This window comes from Pleurodeles waltl, chromosome 6 (genome assembly GCF_031143425.1).
Source record: "Pleurodeles waltl isolate 20211129_DDA chromosome 6, aPleWal1.hap1.20221129, whole genome shotgun sequence".
Lineage (NCBI taxonomy): Eukaryota > Metazoa > Chordata > Amphibia > Caudata > Salamandridae > Pleurodeles > Pleurodeles waltl.
The window spans coordinates 1,233,637,104-1,233,658,618 of NC_090445.1; the positions used below are offsets into that span (position 1 = coordinate 1,233,637,104).

The 21,515-nt window shown below is 42.9% G+C and overlaps 1 protein-coding gene across 2 annotated transcripts in view; it reads left to right on the plus strand.

Annotated features, from left to right (window-relative positions):
- USP54 (ubiquitin specific peptidase 54) overlaps positions 1 to 20,834 on the plus strand; it is a 1,958,070-nt gene extending 1,937,236 nt beyond the window's left edge. For both annotated transcript variants that reach the window (XM_069240548.1, XM_069240549.1), the window contains one exon: positions 18,092 to 20,834. In XM_069240548.1, the coding sequence (XP_069096649.1) occupies positions 18,092 to 18,711 (620 nt within the window). In that variant the 3' untranslated portion in view covers positions 18,712 to 20,834. The remainder of the gene's footprint in view (positions 1 to 18,091) is intronic.
- The last annotated feature ends 681 nt before the right edge of the window (positions 20,835 to 21,515 follow it).

Here is a 21,515-nt window from a genome sequence, read left to right on the forward strand (position 1 = left end):
GGACTAAAACACAGATTAGCCACTACAAAGGAAGATGTTTTAAAGGACAATTGAAGTTACCAATCAAAAGCCAATGGGTGGATTGTCAACCCACATACTGATTACAGCATGTCTCGGTGAGACAATGCATGCACTGTCTAGGCTCGACCTAAAAAGGGTTCTGCTGTTTATCATTATTTTGAGTTTGGCTTTGAAGAACAACTAATAGTGGATTCCCTTCTTTTTCAGAACCTTTTAACTTCCACAAAAGATGCCTTTTTTGTTGCAAAGCTACTGTATAGTCCGGAAAGATTGACATTGATTGATTCTTAATTTTTTAATGCCCCTTTTCTCTGCTCTCTGTGGTATTAAATAATGACTGCAGCAGTGAAGAAGTTGGCCAATAACAGCCTAGGTGGTGGGAAGGGCACCAGCCTGGCACTTTGTGGGTCCTCCCCAGCATAAATAATTAGGGTAGCCCATAGGTGCCAATTGAGTGTTTATCCAGTTCTCCAGGTATGTCCCCATATTGCTGTCCTCCACTCCCTGTGGAAACACAGTATGTATATTGGTCTGTCAGCTTCGCCCCTCTGAGTCCTCTTCTCTGTAGCCAGGATTCAATCCCTTTCAGTGAGGTTAAGAACTTGCAGGCTTTCTTCAACTGGGCAGATTTCTCCAATGGACTTCTCTGTCTGTTAATTTGCGCAGGTAGTCACAAAACATACTCAGGTCCATCACCACAGAATCAAGATTATATTCTTGTAGGAAGGGGTTAGTTAATCCATCTGATGGCTCACGTGGGGTTCAGGGCTATGTTTGCATTGTTCCTTGATATTGCTTGCTTCTTGTTTAGGCGCACCCTCTTCATGTCTACTCTGATCCCTGCAGCCTATATTCATCCCCATCTGTTTGAGTGCCCTTTTGTGGGTATGCTTCATTCCTGTTTCTGTTGTGTGCCTTTCACAGATTATCTCAGCTAGTAGGGGTCTCTGCCTCTGCCCTTGTCTCTGAGTGCAGTTAATTGCCTTGCTTTGTGACCGGTTTTCCCAGCTTTCACACTCCCGATGCACTGCTAATCAGTACGTCTTACCACTCTAAAGCACTTTTATATTGTTGCTTCCTCAGTTCTTTGCCACTGCCTCTTCACTTACTTGTGTAGTGGCTCCACAAGGCTTTTACTCCTGCAACTCAAAAATCCTTATAAGGTCCTGGATGGGGCAAAATGCCTGTCAGCTGGTCATTTCCTTTTTCCATCAGTATGTCTGGGACCATCTTCTACCTAAGCTTTGAGTTGACCATTATGGACCTCTGATCCAAAAACGTGAAAAAACATGAACAGCTTCAACGTACTTCTGATTTAACCATATACTAGGGCTCTAAATTATTTCGGTGGTTTCATTACTTTTTTTTTTTTTAAATGGGTAATATTCATTTACACTGTGGAACTGGCTTCTCTGCAGGAACAAAGTTGAACTTTGATACTGAACCGTTTATCTAAATATAAATGACATTTTATAAATATTAGCATTGTCATGTTAATAGTTTATTTACTGATCCAAGCTTATTTACAAATCTAAACCCTCCATCTTGCCTGACATTGAGCCCAGTACCATCCATAGGTACACGTAGATCTCAGCACGCACATGAAAGCATTGTGTAGTGCATGGTGCTACATACAGATATCATGTAATCCAAGGCTGAGTTACGGAGTTAAGTGCTCAGTCACAGAAGTTTACATGCGTGCACCTGTAGGCACCACTTACATGACACATGTAGCAAGGTCTATTAACACTACTGATTCCTATAAAACTGGTATGCTTCCACTACCGCACTTGTGTCACTTAGCTCCTTGCAAGGGCTGTAGCCCTCTACCACTACAAGAGTAGCGCTTGGGCCTGCCCCTCCCGATCTAACAATACTGCATTACCATGAGACAGGCTGAGGTTATGGTGCACACACATGAGCCATGTTTGCTAATGACAAATCAGTACCAGGGGTTAAGGTATCCATGCAGCTGGTGTACTCTGGGCAGGAGTGCACATCAGTCACCATGGAAGAGATGTTTCTATCCCAATAGCAGTGAGATGCCCACCAGAAAATAACCAAGTCTAGCATATGTATTATGTGCAGCTGAGTTGAAGTAATAGTCAGTAGAGTAGGGATGTAGTGATTAGCATGCATCTATTAAGCCCATATTGCTCAGCCCGTTCCCCCTGACCCTCTCCCCAGAGATAGGGCCCCCTTGCTCTCTTCTGATCGAAAACATGTATCTCATGCTGTCTGTAACTAAATTGAGGTTTCCCTCCTTTATCAGCCGATATTCTGCACTTTCTAATGTTACTGTAGTCAAAGTCTTGAAATATTTTCTGATTAGTGCTGGATACTTATACATTGGAGACCTTGTATACTGGAGTATCCCAGTCTACTTTCAGCTTTATTGACCATCCCGAGTTGTCAGACATCATTTTTAAGACATTGTACGTGGATCCGTGAGCCAATAGTGTGGCTAGCCCACTAGTTTGGCTGAAGGTCAGGAAAGAAAAAAAATAAGCAGACTGGCTTAAAATGTGTGTGTTTAACCTCCAGTGAAGAATGTGATCAGTAAAATATGTGGTGGAAGGCCCCTAAAGTGCAACAAACTAGGGTACCCCATCTCTACCAGGATCACAGTTACTATACGTATTACATCTCCCCGCCTGGAGCCTGGTGTCTCATAATAAATGGAAAACTGTTTATTTCACAGTTAATGAAATAAATGATACTCCTATTTGTTTAGAGTTTCTCATGACAAGTTAGAAGTCCAATCTTCTGCTGCTTCATTCCCTACATCTCTACTGTATGTTAGGTACAGAAGATGAGTTGTACAAGAGAGCGCAGTGTCTTTCTTCAATAGTTTCTTTTGAATTTTGCTGAAACTTACCATCTACTGACTGAAGCTCCTAGTAGTTATCTCTTCTTTCTGCTCATATGGTGCTTCTGACATTCGTTCCACATATTCAGTCAATCCCAGTGTGTCCCCAACAGAAGTGCAAGCTACATCCTTGTTTTTGACATTCAAAGTTAATGTGGAAAGGATGCCTCCATTGTTATGAGATGCCTTCTGTATGGAGGAAATCTGTCACCACTCAATGTTGAGGTTGATTGGCCTTGATGTGATTTATGACCTTAATGGAACAACCCGGGAGCCTTACTGGCCAAGCCCATGGGTGTGTCTTTTTCTTAAAATAAATGTGCATGTGTGAGTATGTCTGGTGATAGGCTGTGACATGTTTCTTTTCCAAACTCAATGGATGTGGACTGTTTTCAGTGGAGGACGCTTAAGTCTACCTCTAAAGACGGCTAAGAAATCGACTCTTGTGCAGTAGTGGTTTCTGTGCAGACTATTTTCCAGGTCTACATTGTTTAACTTGCAGATATTTGCTCTGATCCTTAAAGGATTGAATCATCTTCTGGTTTTTATATAATCTCTCAAGTAAAGCCTTCCAACTTGTTGCTAACTAAACATAGTAGTTTCAACTCATTGAACAGTCTGAAAAGGGAAAGTTGTTTTTTCCATCTTTCAAAGGCCTGTAGCTGCAAGATATGTTCATTACCTACTACCTCTGACTTGCGTCTCAGAGGAGCACCCACCACAGGGGTATTATTCTGGTATACAGAGGACTGAAGTACTGGGTTTTTCAGAACCCAGCGGTGCCAGGGAACACACCCTAAGACTTCGAGTCCTTCCTGTTTCAGACTACAGAAACACAGAGGTGGTTATTCTAACTTTGGAGGAGTGTTAATCCGTCCCAAAAGTGACGGTAAAGTGACGGATATACCACCAGCCGTATTACGAGTTCCATAGGATATAATGGATTAACACCTCCTCAAAAGTTAGAATAACCCCCAGAGTCTTCTTGGTGAAGTCAAAGATCTTGTTTATTGGCTGCAGCCAGTAACAGGTATCCTAGAAGTACAACACAGTGTATATTCTCAGGAGACTGCTCCTCTTGCAAAGCTAACCTTCTCTTTTATACAAAATATTATGCTTTAGGCAAACATTCCTTATTTTACAGTTGACCATTCACATATTTTCACTACAAAGAAATAGCAGGTTTATAATGACAAGCCCATATTGCAGTTTGTCCAGCCCTCAATCAATTACCCGGCAAGGCTTAGTACTTTCATCAGATATCGACGGACCCCCAATATAAACGGGCACCTCCTCCTTGTAAAGCAAGTCATAAAGAAAGAAACAGGGACAGGTGTGTGTAAGATTAGGCATGGTTTGTGTGTGATGAAAGGTTTTATAATGTGTTGTGCCTTGATACTAATCTCATTCGGCCACTGGGAAAGAAACTGGCCGAACAGGTTTGGCTTCAGGCAGTGGAGTCAGCTTGCCCAGGTCACAGAGGAGTCAGCAAAGGTGTACGTGTCCTTCAGACTCGTTTTCAGCATTAGACATTGGCCTATGTGAGGGCAATCACAAAATGGCTGTCGTTTAAATGGAACACGAGGGTTCAGGACGGAAACTCTGATATTCGGGTGATTTCGTTACCCGAATATGAATACAATGCTTGTGCATACTATTCTAATCATTCCCGGTCTGCTGATACCAAAATCGTTGTGATACGACGATGTTTATAACACGGATCCAGAATTTTTCAGTACCACAGACCCTCCTTTTGCCCTTACATAGGCAATAACCTATAATCACGCTAATCTGAGTCCAGGTCTATATTCATAAAGTCGTTGAGATGTTGCTGTAGCATCATCCTATTACTTAGCTCGTCCCTTGATACAGGTTTCCCTACACACGATGTAGCACAGAGGCCACATATTGCAGGAGCACACTGTACACATAGACAGGACAGGAAAAGAATGGCTAAGATCATCCCAATGACTACCAGAGTCTTCCATCCCCAGGCGGATATCAGCTCCCAGAACCACCCCATCAATGACCAATCTCCTTTATCCACGTGAATAGTTCCATCCAATATATGCTAGTGTCTCATCTCTCGGGATAGTCTCATAGGAAATATCTTCCCTAATCATATCTACTATACCCTTAGCTAGAGCACTATTCTTAGGATTATCTTTCACAGAACGTAGGGGGTTGGCTTCATATGCGTATATGAACACCGTTCTATATGCCCATACAGAACCACTATGGCTGAAAGGCAGGACCAGATAAGGGATACCTTTATCAGTAGTATGAGGCATAAGACCACACACCCAACAGTTAGTTGTGTTCACTACTACTTGGTGTTGGTGTAGAAGCTGAATGAATGAATTGTTGGCAAACTCTAATCTTCTGGCAGACTCGTGTTCAGGCAGGGGGTGAAAAGAATGCGAGGAAACAGTAGAAGGAGGTATGGGCTGAGTAATGGGTGCAAATGTCACTTGAAAAGAGAATAAAACATATCCTATTAAAAACGTCATTACACTAAGCAACATGAAAATACATAATATCAAAAATCGTTTCTTTGTCATTATTATACCCATTCTGGCCTTAAAGTCCATCTGTCTGGCAGGTCTCTCATTCTTGAAAAACTCCATCCTCTCTAATTGCTGCTCGTGGTGATAGGGTGTTCTATGCTAGGGAATGCTTCTGTCAGTCCAGGGCAACTCCCTTAGACCGACCAGAACTGTCGACCTAACGTCTTCAGCTGCACTCCAAAGACTTGGGCAACCACGACCCTACAGCTGAACCCGGATGGCGGTTCGAAAAGAAAAAAACAAAAATAAGAAAGTTTCTCAGATGAGAGAGCTGCACTTTCAAAAAAATAGCAAAGGAACGGGAAAAAAATTATTTGTCCTTAGTTCTTGGTCTCAAATTATAACAGCTTTTTCCAGGAACTGTCTGGTTCTTGAACAAGAGTTCAGGCTCTGTAGTGTTCAATCGAATTGACGGTGGCACAGCTTCTTGCAAATTATTGTCACTTTCTTGTTCAGAAATTGTTCCTTTTACACGTGCATCGCTAAATGGCAAAAAACGAGGCACAGTCTCAGTCTCAGAGTCAGCGATCCCCTCCTGGACCCACCGGTCGTACGGTAGAGGAAAAGGGACTTTCTTGCAGTGTACGCCGTGGATCCAGTTCTTTTTCCCTTCCACTCGAACAGCTGATCTTGTTGAGAGAAGGACGAGGTAGGGGCCGGTCCAACGGGGCTGGTCATTCTTTGTCCGCTGGAAGTTCTTGACCAGCACCCATGATCCAGGATCGATAAGATGTCCTGGAGCTTCAGAGACCTGAGGCAGAGTATCGTGAACCTGTTGGTGTAGAACACGCAATTTAGCCGTCAATTCATACAAATAATCAAGCAGTACAGGGTGTTCGATCTCACTGAATTTTGTTGGTCTTGGCACTCCCCATATGTTGGCCGGGCGGCCAAACACGATTTCATAGGGACTAAGTCCAACTCGCGAATGCACAGTCATTCTTGTTGATAGGAGTGCTAGAGACAGAGCGTCAGGCCATTTAAGACCAGAGCTCGCTTGTATCTTTGCCAACTTCAGTTTTAGCGTGCCATTATAGCACTCTACTAGTCCAGCTGATTGGGGGTGATTTGCAGAGTGGAATTTTTGCTGGATACCTAGCCCTTCAAATACTTTTTTCCTCACTCGACCCACAAATTCACTCCCATTATCACTCCAGACCATTATCGGCATTCCAAACCTAGGGAAGAATTCTTTGACAAGGGCTTTAGCTGTGGATAAGGCAGTGTTGTCTTTTAAGGGATATGCTTCTACCCATCTTGAAAAGGCACAAACAACAACGAGTACGTATTTCAGATTGTTGCACCTTTCCATGTGGATGAAATCTAGCTGCAAAACCTCGAACGGATACGTTGGAGGCGCAAAATGACCAGCTGGAGTTTGGGTTCCCCTACCAGGATTGTATTTCAGACACCATGCAATTCTTGACCACCTTCTCTGCACATTCAGGAATTCCAGCATTTTGCCATACTGGAGCCAACAACTTACAAATCCCTTTCACACTGATATGGGCCATTCCATGAGCCATTGTCACCACTGCAAGCACATACGCATCGGTTAACAACCATCGCTGATGTTCTGACAAGTCAACCCAACAACCATTTTCATCCAAATTACCCGTACTTTCTTTCCACACACTCAACTCTTTCTCTGAAGCTTCAGCTTGAATAGACTTCACACCCTCTATCCTATCTTCACATATTCCAACGTCACCAACCCATCTTGCGGGGCCTGCAACATACATTCGATTCATCACATCTTTTGCTGTTTCTTTTGCGATTTCGTCAGCAAATGCATTGCCACGACCGACATCATCAGTAACCTTCTTGTGTGCACTGCATTTCACAATCACAACTTGTAATGGCAAGGTCAGTGACTCAAGAAGCTCATTCACCAACTGACCATGCAGAATTTTAGCTCCATGCGAAGTCAGGAACCCACGTTCTTTCCACAATCGTCCAAAACTATGGGCCACACCAAACGCATACTGGCTGTCGGTATATATGGTCACTTTCATTCCTTTCAATAACACACACGCTCTCGTAAGTGCAATCAGCTCTGCTGCTTGAGCTGAATTATGTGGTATACGTGCAGCTTCAACAATCGTATGCAAAGTTGTGACAGCATATGCTGCAGTCGTATCACCATTCGGAAGCTTGAAGCATGAACCATCCACCCATAAGGTACCATCACACTCTACAAGGGGAGTATCTTTAAGATCTACTCTCCCTTTCGTTTCTTCTTCTGTCCTAAGAAAACAATCATGTTGTTCAACATCATCTGTTTCTACTGAAATTGGCAATAACGTGGCTGGATTCAACGTATTGCACCTCTTTATGTGCACATGACTCGCTAACAGTGTCAACTCGTAACCTGACAATCAAGCACTAGTTAAATGCTGTGTCTTGGTCCTGTTTAACAACGTGTCCACTGCATGTGGAACCATCACAATCAACATATTATTCATCACAAACCCAGCAGACTGTCGAATAGAAACAGCTGCTGCCGCTGTGGCTCTCAAGCAACTCGGCAATGCTTTAGCTACCGGATGCAAAGTCGACGAAAAATATGCACATGGGCGCTGCTTGTCTCCAAAAGACTGTGTCAGCACTGACAATGCACAACCCTCTTTCTCATGGACATACAGTGTAAAGGGCTTACTGTAGTTGGGGGTACCCAACACAGGAGCCGAACACAATGCATTACGCAATTCGGAAAAACTTTTCTGACAATCTTCAGACCACAGAACGGGGTTTGGTGTATCTTTATAGGTCAATGCTACCAAAGGTTTGGCCAGCAAAGAAAAATTCGGTATCCATTGTCTGCAGTATGATGTAATGCCCAAGAAAGCACGTACTTCTCTCTGTGTTCTTGGCACACTCAATTTTGCAATTGCCTGAATTCTTTCTGAGGTCAGTTTCCTTCCCTCCTTCGATAAGAGATGACCTAAGTAGGTCACTTCTTGTCGACAATATTGCAGTTTTGAAAGGGACAATTTGTGATGTAAATCAGATAAATGACGCAACAACAACAAGGTGGCTTCTTTACAAATCTCTTCAGTATCTGTAGCGACTAGCAAATCATCAATGTACTGAATAAGGGTAGCGCCGTCAGGTAAAACAATTGCATCAAGCTGTGTTTTTAAAGCCTGACTATATATTGATGGACTTTCACAGTAGCCTTGAGGAGCGCGTTTGAAGCGGAAACTTCGGCCTCCTAAACTGAATCCAAAAATATCCCTGCTCTCCTCTGCAATCGGGATGCTGAAGAAAGCATTCTTTAAGTCAATCACCGAGAACCAGGTGGCGGAAGCTGGAATCATAGTCAGTATGGCAGTGATATCAGGAACAACTGGAAACTGTGGCACAACTATTTTATTTACCTCTCTAAGATCAATCACGAGCCTGTAAACAGGTGGCTTAGAGGGGTCAGTACGTTTCAAAACAGGCAGAACAGGACTATTACAAACGTTGCCTCTTGTCTCTTCAATTACATCTTTTTCAATTAAATCATAAATGATCGCTAGCAACGCCTTTTCACATTCACTAGAGATCTTGTATTGTTGAATGCGTGGTAATTTAACATTGGCTTTCAATGTCACAACATAAGGCGGTGTTTCCAACAGACCCACGTCATTAGGACCAGTAGCCCAAATGGTATCAGGAAGAAACGACAATTCGGTCGGAAGTTTATCCTTCGACAAATACATTGGAGAGACCACTTTCCTACCCAGTGTAAGTTGTACTCCCGAAGGAGAACAATATAATGTCGCATACAATCTTTTCAACAAATCCAATCCTAACAAGTTTTCACCACAACCTGTTGTCAGAATAAGGGGTGCTTCCAATTCACAAGGTCCAACAGAAAGGGACATAGGACTAGAAATCGGGTTCCTAACCGGGGCGCCAGAAAAACCTACTGAAACATTCATCTCGCCAGACAAAGGTGCGCCAGGGAGTTTTGAGTGCATAATAGAACTCTTTGTAGCACCAGTATCCAACAGAAAAGGCTCCGACACACCTGAGGTAATCACCTTAACATAGGGTCCATTCTGATCCACTGGAACTAAAAAAACTCCCTCTCTTCGTCTATGGCTGTCCTAGCAATTATTACCTTCCAAGTTCTCATCTTCTGCATAGTAGTCGTCAGCATAGTACTGAGCCGTCCTACCAGACGCGTTATGTTGCTGGTCAAAACTATTCATTGAGTTTTGAGACGGAAAGGAACGCGTGTTCTGGGGGAAACTTCCACGTCCTCTACCTCTAGGAGCTTGTTGAACACCTCGACCTCTTGCGCCAGAAGCACCATTCGTACGCTGTAACAAAATAGGACAACTATACTTGAAATGACCCTCTTCTTTACAATATGAACACTGATTGGGACCTACAGGAACACGTGGTTGAGAAAACTCGAACCTTTGCGAGTTTCTCTGGAACTGTTGAGGTTGCTGATAGTTACTCTGACCACCACGTGGTGGATACGCCTGTTGTAAAAGAACCTTCGTCTTTAATTCTTTAGTTTTCTTGTCTGCTCTATCCTTCTCATCTTTATCCCTATTTTCGTAGTACTGTGCAGTAGCCAATATTTGTGCTGAAGAGGAAACGGCCCAAGAACTCTCTGAATCCTTTAATTTCTTACACAGCTCAGCAAGCAAATTGTGCACAAACTTGTCGACGAACAACCGTTGACCACCTTCTGTACTCATATCTTGACCACTGTGGTCGATAAACGTTTCCTCAAACCTGGTGAAGAAATCAGACACTGTTTCATCTTTCTTCTGCTTACACGCAGACAATTTATCCCAATTCACACGCATCGCAGGCATTAAAGTCTTCATGTAAGTAATGATCCTAGCAGGCAGTTCTGCTACCAAAGGCTCAGGCTTGGCACCACCAACTTGTCTATCATTTGCAGCACTAATATTAGCCCATGAGTCACCTAACTCTTGTGCATGATCTGTATGGCGAATCAATCCCCACAAAGGCTGTGGAACAACATTCCCAAATAACATGTCTATGTCAGCTAAATTCATAATGCATGAGTCTGCAGTCTGTGATAATTCCTTATAATACCCTGCAGGGTTTTTACGGGGATCAGGCAAAGTCTGCTTAAGGGCTAAAACTTCAGCTCGCTTCCACGTTACATGTACCCAAACATGCTGAAAATGAGCTGGGACAGCATCAATGTGATTAGCATCATCAGCCTCAACAGCATCCTTCCATACTGGAGGGACTTCTCTCATTGGGTACTGTCGCACCTTTTTTTTAACAGAGGAGTCATGTTGGAACAATGACTGAGAAGGATCCTTATTCCTAAAGGACAACAACGTCGCAACCTCTGTCTCAACATCGGGACCCACAATTGTGCCCTTTGCAAACTCAAACCGTACACGGCACAAATCAGGCGGATTTGTTTCCAAATCATTATCTTCCAATTCCTCACAAAGGAAAGCACACATTTTCTCAAAAACGTATCTTTGTTTTGGTGCTCCCCATTGATGGAAGACATCCATAACAGACTCTACATTGTATCATAAAGGGTAAACAACCCATTTACGCGCCATACGGTCCAACATTTCTTTCTCTTGAGAATTAGGCAGTTGACTACGCGACTGCTTACGCTCCGAATCTGGGGTCACACCAGACGACCCAAAGAGAGGAAATATAAGGCTGGCAACAGTATCTGTCATTCTCTGTCGGACAGAAGGAGAAGTTGATGAAAGAACAGGAGGAAAAACAGAGGGAGGCAAGGCAGACGCAGAAGCAGGCGCAGAGGCAGTATCAAGAAGAACACCAGAAGAGGCAGTCGCAGGAGGTACAGATGGAGCAGGTAGAGAAGTCGGCGGCCCTTGAAGGGGCTGCGCCATAGTAGTAGGAGCCAACTGAAAAGGAGCTGGCGGCTGTGGGGGAACCTGAGGCACAATAACCGGAGGTTGCACAGCTAAAGGTTGCGGAGGTGCTGTAGCATTCTGCGCATAAGGGGGTGGCGACCTCAACAAGTGTGACATTAAAGGATCTTTCTCAAGTTCTTTTGCTGCATCTTGCTGAAGAAGCGGAAGAACTGGATAACATTTATCGGTCACCAATTTACGTTGCCTGTGCAACTGCTCATTCATCTGTTCTTCTTCATCATCTTTAAACTGCATAGCAGCTTGCGTTATCGAGATACCCTCTTCCCTCTTATTTCTCTTTGCTAATTTAATTTCCTTCTGTTTGGCTTCCTTACGCCATAGGCGGAAAGAGTCAAACATCGCCGGCCGGGCTTTCTTCTTAAAAAGTTTAACCTCCAGATTATTCAGAATCTCTGTGTCAAAACTACCATATTGGGGCCATTTTAAAACTCCATCTTTCCTGGTGTATCGGATCCATACTTCATTATATGTGAGGGGGCCTATGCCATGTTTCACATATAGTTCATAGGTTGGAGTTCCAATCGGAGGAACCGGACATGAGTCCTCCAATCGGGAATCCCTATTATAACCAAGACAAAACAAATTTCCATATCTGCTAAAACCAGGCATCTTCGCTCTCTAGTCTAGCTTCAAACTTCAAAGGATTATCGAATACGATAGTCTCGTGAATACACAAATCCCTCGGCTTTGGTACTTGCAAGTTCCAAATCAAAGATCCCAATGGGATACCAAACTAAGAACCAAACTAAGGACTGGGAGACGCTCCACTTATACTTAACTGAGGTATCGATGACGTCACCAGAAGACTCGTTTATCGTTTCGCTCTACCAAATCATCAAGGGTCCAAAACAGGGCGATAGTCAGGGCAGCAGTCCTTCGTAGCCGTCGGAAAGTGGGGAACCTCGCAGCAAAGACTTTCGAACCACGTCGACATACAGGGGTCGATGAATTGGCGGCCTTCCTCCAGAATTTTCACACGAAGCTCCTCACGAACCTCTGGCTTGGACCGGTACCGCTGAAATCGCCCCACGTTGGGCGCCAACTGAAGTACTGGGTTTTTCAGAACCCAGCGGTGCCAGGGAACACACCCTAAGACTTTGAGTCCTTCCTGTTTCAGACTACAGAAACACAGAGTCTTCTTGGTGAAGTCAAAGATCTTGTTTATTGGCTGCAGCCAGTAACAGGTATCCTAGAAGTACAACACAGTGTATATTCTCAGGAGACTGCTCCTCTTGCAAAGCTAACCTTCTCTTTTATACAAAATATTATGCTTTAGGCAAACATTCCTTATTTTACAGTTGACCATTCACATATTTTCACTACAAAGAAATAGCAGGTTTATGATGACAAGCCCATATTGCAGTTTGTCCAGCCATCAATCAATTACCCGGCAAGGCTTTGTACTTTCATCAGATATCGACGGACCCCCAATATAAACGGGCACCTCCTCCATGTAAAGCAAGTCATAAAGAAAGAAACAGGGACAGGTGTGTGTAAGATTAGGCATGGTTTGTGTGTGATGAAAGGTTTTATGATGTGTTGTGCCTTGATACTAATCTCATTCGGCCACTGGGAAAGAAACTGGCCGAACAGGTTTGGCTTCAGGCAGTGGAGTCAGCTTGCCCAGGTCACAGAGGAGTCAGCAAAGGTGTACGTGTCCTTCAGACTCGTTTTCAGCATTAGACATTGGCCTATGTGAGGGCAATCACAAAATGGCTGTCGTTTAAATGGAACACGAGGGTTCAGGACGGAAACTCTGATATTCGGGAGATTTCGTTACCCGAATATGAATACAATGCTTGTGCATACTATTCTAATCATTCCCGGTCTGCTGATACCAAAATCGTTGTGATACGACGATGTTTATAACACGGGTCCAGAATTTTTCAGTACCACAGGACAAGGGCCTAACATCCCTTCAATATCAGATAAATCTTGCTTCTGTGCCTCACTCCTATTTAAACTTAGACCATTCATGGGAAATAAAGTAATACCTGTGGTAATGTGGGGTCTTCTGTTCAGGCGTCCTCCACTAAGGTGAAGCTTCCATTGAGGTTGTAGTCTAGATCACTGCTGCCTCCTTGGGAAGTACAGGGGCTTGGGCAATCTGACTTTCCACCTATAGCAGCAATGGGATCTGATTTTGTCACTGTGTGTGCTGGAAAAACTGTAAGCAAATGCCCTAGTTGATGGTCTGTCTCACCAATTAATTATGACACTTTTTGTGGTCCTAGAAGTTTTCGCTTTGAAGAGCTCTCTGAAGCCTCTTTGCCGGCGTGCTTGCTGTGCCTTAGTTTTGGGGCACTAGGGACTCAGAGATTGCTACCTTTAACCAGTGTCCAGAGTTGCTCTGAATAATCAGGGCTACTCTTTTACCCTGCTTACTACACACTCCTTAGCTTAATTTTAAAGTAGTGTGATGGCATTTGATTGTTAGACCCGAATAGTGTGGGTTTGATTTGAACTTTTACGATGGAGGCTTTGACAAGAGTGCAGTTGTGAATAGGTAGACGTATGATAGGACCTTAGTGGGTGATATGCTATTAAATTGAAGGCTGCATTGGAACACAGTTTGAAGGCAATGTTCTGCTGGGGTTCACTGGTGAATGGGGGAATCATATGATAGGGCTACTGGACAGGAGTGGGTGATGTGCTCCTAAATTGTAGGCTCTGTTGGAGCATGGTATCTATTTAATGTCCTGATGAGGTTCAGTAGAGAGAAAGCAGTGGTGGATGGCATCACATGTGTTTGGGCTATAGCATCACAGTGGCCATTTAGTTGCTAAGTTGTAGGTTTTGTTGGACCACAATATCAAGGTAGTGTCCTTTGGTATGGAATTACCTTCAATGCCTCCCACGACAGGCCCACTCCCAACCAGGGCACTGGAAGTAGCAAAAACCAGCCAATATTAATAGCCTCAGGGAATGTTGGTGGTCTGGCAAGTAAGTGAGGCAGGTACGACTGGCTGAAATTCATTGAAAGCTATGCTGTTGTTTGCCTACAAGAGACTTGGCTCATGAACCTTGTTTTTCTGGATATGTATGCTACTTACCATACACCAGCCATGGCAGGCATTATGGGCAGGGCCAAGGGTGGTCTTATCACTCATTTCCCTCACATTTCTTGCACAGGTGTTATGGTTGAATTGGTGATTGTCTACTACCAGCATATTCTGCACCAGTGCCTTTCAACCATAATGAGGCTGATAAAATTATATAATAATGTGTTTGACACTACCAAGGTTGGCCTAGTAGCCTCATTGCTTAAGGATATTGAAAAAAGTACTAGGAATATTCAGGGGGGTGTTGTGATGGTACTGCGGGGGGATTTCAATCTGAGACCTTGCCTGTTCTCCTCAGAGAATGTTAATGGACTGGAAGATGTTGCTGTGTCCCTTTTACCCATTTTGCTCATTGCCCTCGTGGGACAAATTCAATTTGTTGCTGGACAAATTCAACCTAATTTTCTCCTATGATTCCCTAAACCCAGTTCTGGTTACCACACCCACCTTTGTGAGGAAGGGAACTCCGAGCCATATTGACTTTATTCTTTTCTCACAATCACTAACGAGCTGGTTTCTGGATTATACTCTTGCAGACTCACCCCTCAATGACCATAGACCCCCGTCCCTTTAACTGCATAGTTCTCTCTTTTCTCAAAATGCTTCCTGTGAACCATCCCCTTTTCTTGTCCTTCTTCAGGAATCGTTGGGTGATTAAGAGCTGGTTTAAGGTTAATGAAACATCCTTTCTAAAACACCTGGTGGCTTCCTCACTTCCTGATTTTTTTAGGCTTGCCTAACGGTTGATTATAAACAGGGTGATGGTCTTGAGCTCCTCATTAGATTTTATAGGATCTGTGGTGTGGCATAAGACTTGCTATTGGTTCCAATCAAATCAGGATGCAGGCCATCTGATAGGTGGTTTGCTGCTAACTGTACCAAGACACATAACCTGCTATTTGCTTCTTGAAAGAAGATACCAAGAGATTCGGACGCTGTGCAAAGCTGTAGGGCTCTGTATCGAAAGGCCCTCAGAGTCAGGAAGAACACCATTAGAGAAGTAGCTTATTTCTTCCTAATGTAGGTGAGTGAATTAAGAGATAGTAAAACACTTTCGGTGATAGTTAATCGTAATTATTTTGTAGACACCAAAACTCCCGGCATCGACACTGTGATTCCCCTTTATATATGGGTTACCCAAATTTACCAAGCTTTATGCTGACTTTGATATGGGATATATCTCCCCCCAGATCACACCTCTACCAGGGTACACCAGTTGTTGCCAGGCGTTTCTACAACCTCTCAGTTCCTCATGACGTTCTCAGCAGGTCCAGAAATCAAACTGAGTGATGTTCTACGGGCAGTGGTCAGTTCTCTGGTTGGACGAGGCCCTGCTCAAATAGGATTCCCTCTAACATGGCCAGGGATGTGGCCTGGTACCGTTTCTCTTTGCTCTAAAAAATGGCCTGGAGGACCAGCTAGCAGAACTTTGGGCAGATTATCCCCATATACTGTAGATGGTCACAGTATCCCCACACTAATCTATGCTGATGATGCTGTCCTAATAGCCTCGACTGCAAACGGTCTGCAATGCCTGTTGGACTGCTTGACCAGCCCAGATCTAAGAGTCAACCAGGCCAAAGCAAATGTAATGGTCTTTAGTGCAAGGAAGAAGGATAATACTATCTTTGTAATTAACTGCAATAAAATAGAAATTGTTCCCACTTTTACCTATCTAGGCATTCCTTTTGACAAACACCTTAAGTGGGAACCCTTAAGGTCTAGTAGAGCAACCGCCTTTTCCAAATCAGTCAAGGCTGTCCTCAATTTTGAGCACCGACTAGGTCAGAAGCCCATTAGGGAACTCACAGCCATCGACAAAGCCAAGTATTGTGCTGTTGCCTCCTATGGGGCTGGGGTGTGGGGCAGTAGCGATCTGGGGGCCTAGATAAGGCACATTCGAAACACCTTCCTTCGCATGGGACAAGAGTATCCGTTTACCACTCCCAGTAGCGTGTCAGCTAGTTCGCTTACCACCCTGAAGAATACTTTTCTAGCTGGATGCTTGGGGGGGATAGAATGTGGAGGGCTGCAGACAAGCCAAAGATACAGATCTACGTGGGGATTTGCACAAGCACTAGTACTGAACCGTATTTAACATGCAATCAGCATCACAAATGTCTGTTAAATAGGACTTGGATTATGCACTGTGCACTTTCTGGCTGCCTTTCCCCTCCAGGGTTCATACTTCCCCTACTTATCTGTGTGCCCTTGCGATGACCCCCTCAGCACAAAGCAAGCTACATTTTATGGTCTTCTGCATATTTTATTCACTGCTGAGAAAACGCTGTTATCCCTTTTAAAAGAGGTGAACATACGTTATAGCAGAGCAGCTTTTAACTATCTGCAAACACTGGCCACTATGAAGATCTGTTTTTTTAACTACTGTCTACCTGCAAGGTGCTATTAAGCAGAGGGCCACTGTTTTTATATAACATTTTAATCATCTTTTCATGAATCTGTATGGCTTTTTATGCCTTTATCGATTACTTATTATTGTATTTTACTGCTTGTTGCCTATTTTACACTGTCGTATGGTGATTATGGATTAAATTATGTTTTGTATTAATTTGTTTATACTTTTATGGTCTAGTTCGACTGAATAAAGTCATTTTGATGATTATATAGAATTGCCCTTTGGACAGCACTTCAAGGTTAAAGCTATCACCTTAGTCCAGGAATTCTTTGGCAGATGGAACTGATTTATCCTATTGCCAGAACGTGAAATCAGAAATAGAAAGTGGTTGTAGGTAAAGAAGAGATGAGAGAAATGGCTGGATAAGTAATCTAGAAAGGGTTTGGTTGGCCTGAATAGGCAGACACATGTCAGTATTTTGTTGGAAGTGTTGGGGATACTTATTGAGGAAGTCTTTGCTTTCATGAGAGGTGCAGAGGGTAGTGAGGCACCCGTTGTGCCAGCTGTGTTTTTGTGTACGGTGAACATCTCTTCAGCCCTTCCTGTTTGGCTGTCAGCATGCAAAAGGGTGTACGCATAGTAGAGGTACAATTCAGTGGCATTTCTCGGTTGGTTTATCCTTGGCTCCACCATCCCTAATGTCTTAATTCTCCCACTAACCACCCCTTTTCTGGTACCATTCTTCACTGCAGCAACACCTTAATTGCGTGCAATAGCATTTATGACTGTTTACTAAGATAGCTTTCTTTAAAACAGCTTGATATTGTTGTGTGCGTAAGAGAAGGAAAAACACTTTAAAATATATTAAACTAGGACTAGAATCTAGTTGTAGTACTTTGCATCCTTATCCTTTCACAAATCTGAGCGCTGTGATTACAGTATTCACTCTCAACATAGCTTACTTTGTTTTCTGCTTACTATTGTTAACAAATTCAATTGGAGAAACTCATCTTTATAAATGTGAAGAAGGATGTGTGGGTGAACTTGATTATCACATTGTATATCTAGTTGACCCCCTTGAATATGGTTGATATGGAAACAGCATCACTGGTGTACACATGTGCAAGGAAAAACATATTATTTAGAACTTATACGGTTGGAAGTGCTCAAGCTTACGAAGGTATATTGTTGTGAAAGAAGGTGAATGTGATAACAATAAGAATAAAACACAATTATTAAAGTATATTTTTATCTGTTTTTCTCTCTTTCTCTCTGTTTTTGCCTCTCCTCCCACTTTTAACTTGCAGGATATCAAAACATCCAGAAATGTTTGGTTTTGTCTGACTGGGGTGAAGCTTTCCAACTTGAAGACCACTTAGCTTATGGATCTCTCCCTCGGACACAGAAGTTTTTGTCCTCTTCCCTTGTGGGACAGAGACCATGTACTGACTATGGGCAGCAAATGGGAGGCACAATTCAGAACTCTCCCAATCATTGTCAACCATTTACCTGTAAACCCACAGGTAACCAACAGGATAGGCTTTCAGTGAGCGAAGGTTATGGAGCAATGCCAGGCAGTTCAGATGGAGACATCACATACCAGTCCTTTGAACATACAGGGTATAACTTGTACACAGTAGATCACAGGCAGTCAGCCAGTACAGACTACAGCCCACAGCCCACGCCGTCTTGGGAAGCTGATGACCTTCGATTCAATCCGCTTGTCTCTCATTCTAAGGTGCAAGGTCCGAAGAGAGTGGACATGCCTCCTGATTCTGACTGGAGACAGAACCAGTTTGCTTCTCAACATGGTGAGAGAAGAACACACCCAGATCATCCGAACCAAGGGATGTATTGTTCTTCTGATCGTTATGGGACAAATAATTTGATGCGCTCTGGCACTGCCTATGAAAGAAACGGCTGGTAAAAAGGGGCAGCTGACTGTTTTAATGAGTGATGGGAGCTGAATTAATTGAACACTGCCAGACCCGTAGTAAATACCATAACACCAAACATAATAAAGCGAAGAGCATTCTGTACCTGTGCCAGTCTTGTCGTGGAAAAGTACATAAATGTGGGACTATGTATTTGCACGGGATTTTTTTTTGTATTTTCCAAATTAGATGATGTTTCAGCTGTTGCATTATGGTACATGATGTAGTAGGTTACGGGAAATTCCTGAAAGATCTGGAACTGGACCCTTAAAGCATGGTTCGGTTCTGCAGATGATATTGGAACATTTTTAAAAGTTCTTCATGACCTACCTATTTCAGCAATCATATTTGTAGTGAATAATTTGGACACCGAAAGGGGCCTGAAGCTCTTCCAGTGTGTCTTTCCCAGCAATAATCAAATCACAGAACATTTTGTTATAGCAGCATCCCCTGTGTAGATACCACCTGCTCCATTCCCTGCTTCCTCCACCAGGAATTTTGAGGATAATGTATGAACTTTACCTGGGGCTTCTCTGAGCTGTCTCATTTGATTAGTTGTAATAATAACTGGATAATGAGTTTTGGTCACTCATATAGTCGAATTCTCAGACTAGGCTCCTCCAGCATTAGCCTGATTGGGTAATAATAAAGATGAAGTCGTACTTTGAGAAGCCCGCATCTACTCCACCCCCTGCCTCTCACAGTGATGTTAGTTGCACATTTGTTACGTGAGAAGCATATAGTGCCTCTGGAACACTTTAGACAATTTAAATAGAGAAATGGCTGATGTGAAGAAGCTCATAGCATCACTACACTTAATCTAGGAGGTGAATGTGTCTGGTGGTTCTGGTGTCAGGTTTCAAGTGAAGAGCACCTGATATAATGTCCCCATTATTTGGTGACCCAGTTTACTGTGTGCCTCCGTATGCTGATCTGTAATCATTGTCATATTGACAATACTACACATTTTCTTTTCTTCACCATTTGGAAGTTGAATTACAAAATCCTGGTTGTGAAATGTAGATGCAGACTATCCACCCTAGAGGCAGCTGCATGAATAGTAGTATTTTCAGAATGCCCCTTTTCACCCTGTTTTGATGAAAGGTGCTCCAAGGAATCAAAATAAAAAATATTATGAAAGATATATAAAAAAAAAATTCTCATGTACCTGAAGAACAAATCATACAACATCGTGAAGAACATTTGAAGGTGTTTTTTAGGTGCATTTGGTTTCCTTTTCTTCCTAAGAGGTCAACCCAAGACCAGCCCTTTCAAGGGTCCAAAGTCCATGCATAACTCGCAGCTCTTGTCTAGTTTTTAGGTCGAGCGCGCAAGTGATTTGACCTGTTGTAAGAATTGTGGGCATTTAACCATGCCTACCGCATGCCCATCACTTTCACTTGTTCGTGGGCTTGCCTTTCAAAAGTCCCTTGTTATCATTGGTGAATGCTTTACATTTGTTCCTCCTTGGAGAGGTTTTGTTACCGCCTTGCAGAATGCCCCTGTTACATGGATAAGTGCACAATTGCTGATACATTTGACTGCGAGCAAACTTCTTTTTCTTTTTGTATCTCTCCTTCGCGCTCATGCTCATGGCGGCCACAGCACTTTAAATCGGCTCACTTATGTCAGCTGATTTACTTTTCATTTTCAATTTAAGTGGCAAAAAAAGTCCAGTTAGGAATTTACAACGCTAATAGCTCTAACCTGAACAAATGAGTGACCCATTGCATTGCAATTGCTTGTTTCATATATACTGTGGGAGTTGCAGTCTTGTTTATTCCATTGTAAAACAGGACCACCCAGAGAAAAACGTGGATTGGAGCAATTAGGCATGCATGGACTTGGGAAACCTGATAGATGTTGGGGACTGGTCTGCCTGAGATAGTTGGTAAAGTTCAAGATCTTTTGTTTAATTTGCAGAAAACAGCACGAACTTAGTAGTAGTGGTGAAGTTGCAAGCAAATTATTGTAGCACTGCTGACAACAGAAAAGACTGTTATCACGGCATATAGATCTCATCATTGTAAACACCTTGGGTAGAGAAAAACTATTTTAGTGTCAGAACATTTTGCTTTTGTATGTATTTTTCAAATATATAATAATAGTTCTTGTTAACAATTAGTCTTCTGTGGTCATTATTTAGTGTTTATTTCTTTTTCTGTAATTGCCACCAGCCTGTTTGCATGAAACAGAATCTTATCGCAATGTCTTTTGTTTGGGGGAGGTGCAAAGACTTTAAGCTACTTCCGTTAGATTCGTCTTAGCAGGTGTGCACACGCCTAACAAGAAGAGGCTTTGTTCATTCGGCCATTGAACCCACATGCTGTAATCGATTCCTTGTTGCTGAAGGTAGGTCTCCAAAGAATTAGCAAAACACATAAAAGATTGAAAAACAAACATTATTAATTGGGTATTTTGAATTTACATTTTTTTTTGCTTTCCATGAAGGAATCCGAGGATCGTAGCACTATACTGCACAAGAAGAAACAAAACAGTGCTGTTGGACATGTGCTCTTCTTTAAGTTTTTCAAACGAGGTAATCATATCTGAAGTCGAGAGAGGATTTAGGCATGATGTGAATTGCATTCTCTGTTCAATATCAGACGTGCACAATATTAGGCTATGCCTTCTCCAGGTGATTATTTTATGGAAGGTCTAACGTAATAGGTGTTGGACCCGACATCCTTGGCATGGTATTTCCTCACACATTTTGCCTTCACGCCTCCTGTTTTGGCTTTAGGAATGTTCTCTCTCCTTCAAACCAAGTAAAGGTGGACTACACCTGATAAGCAAC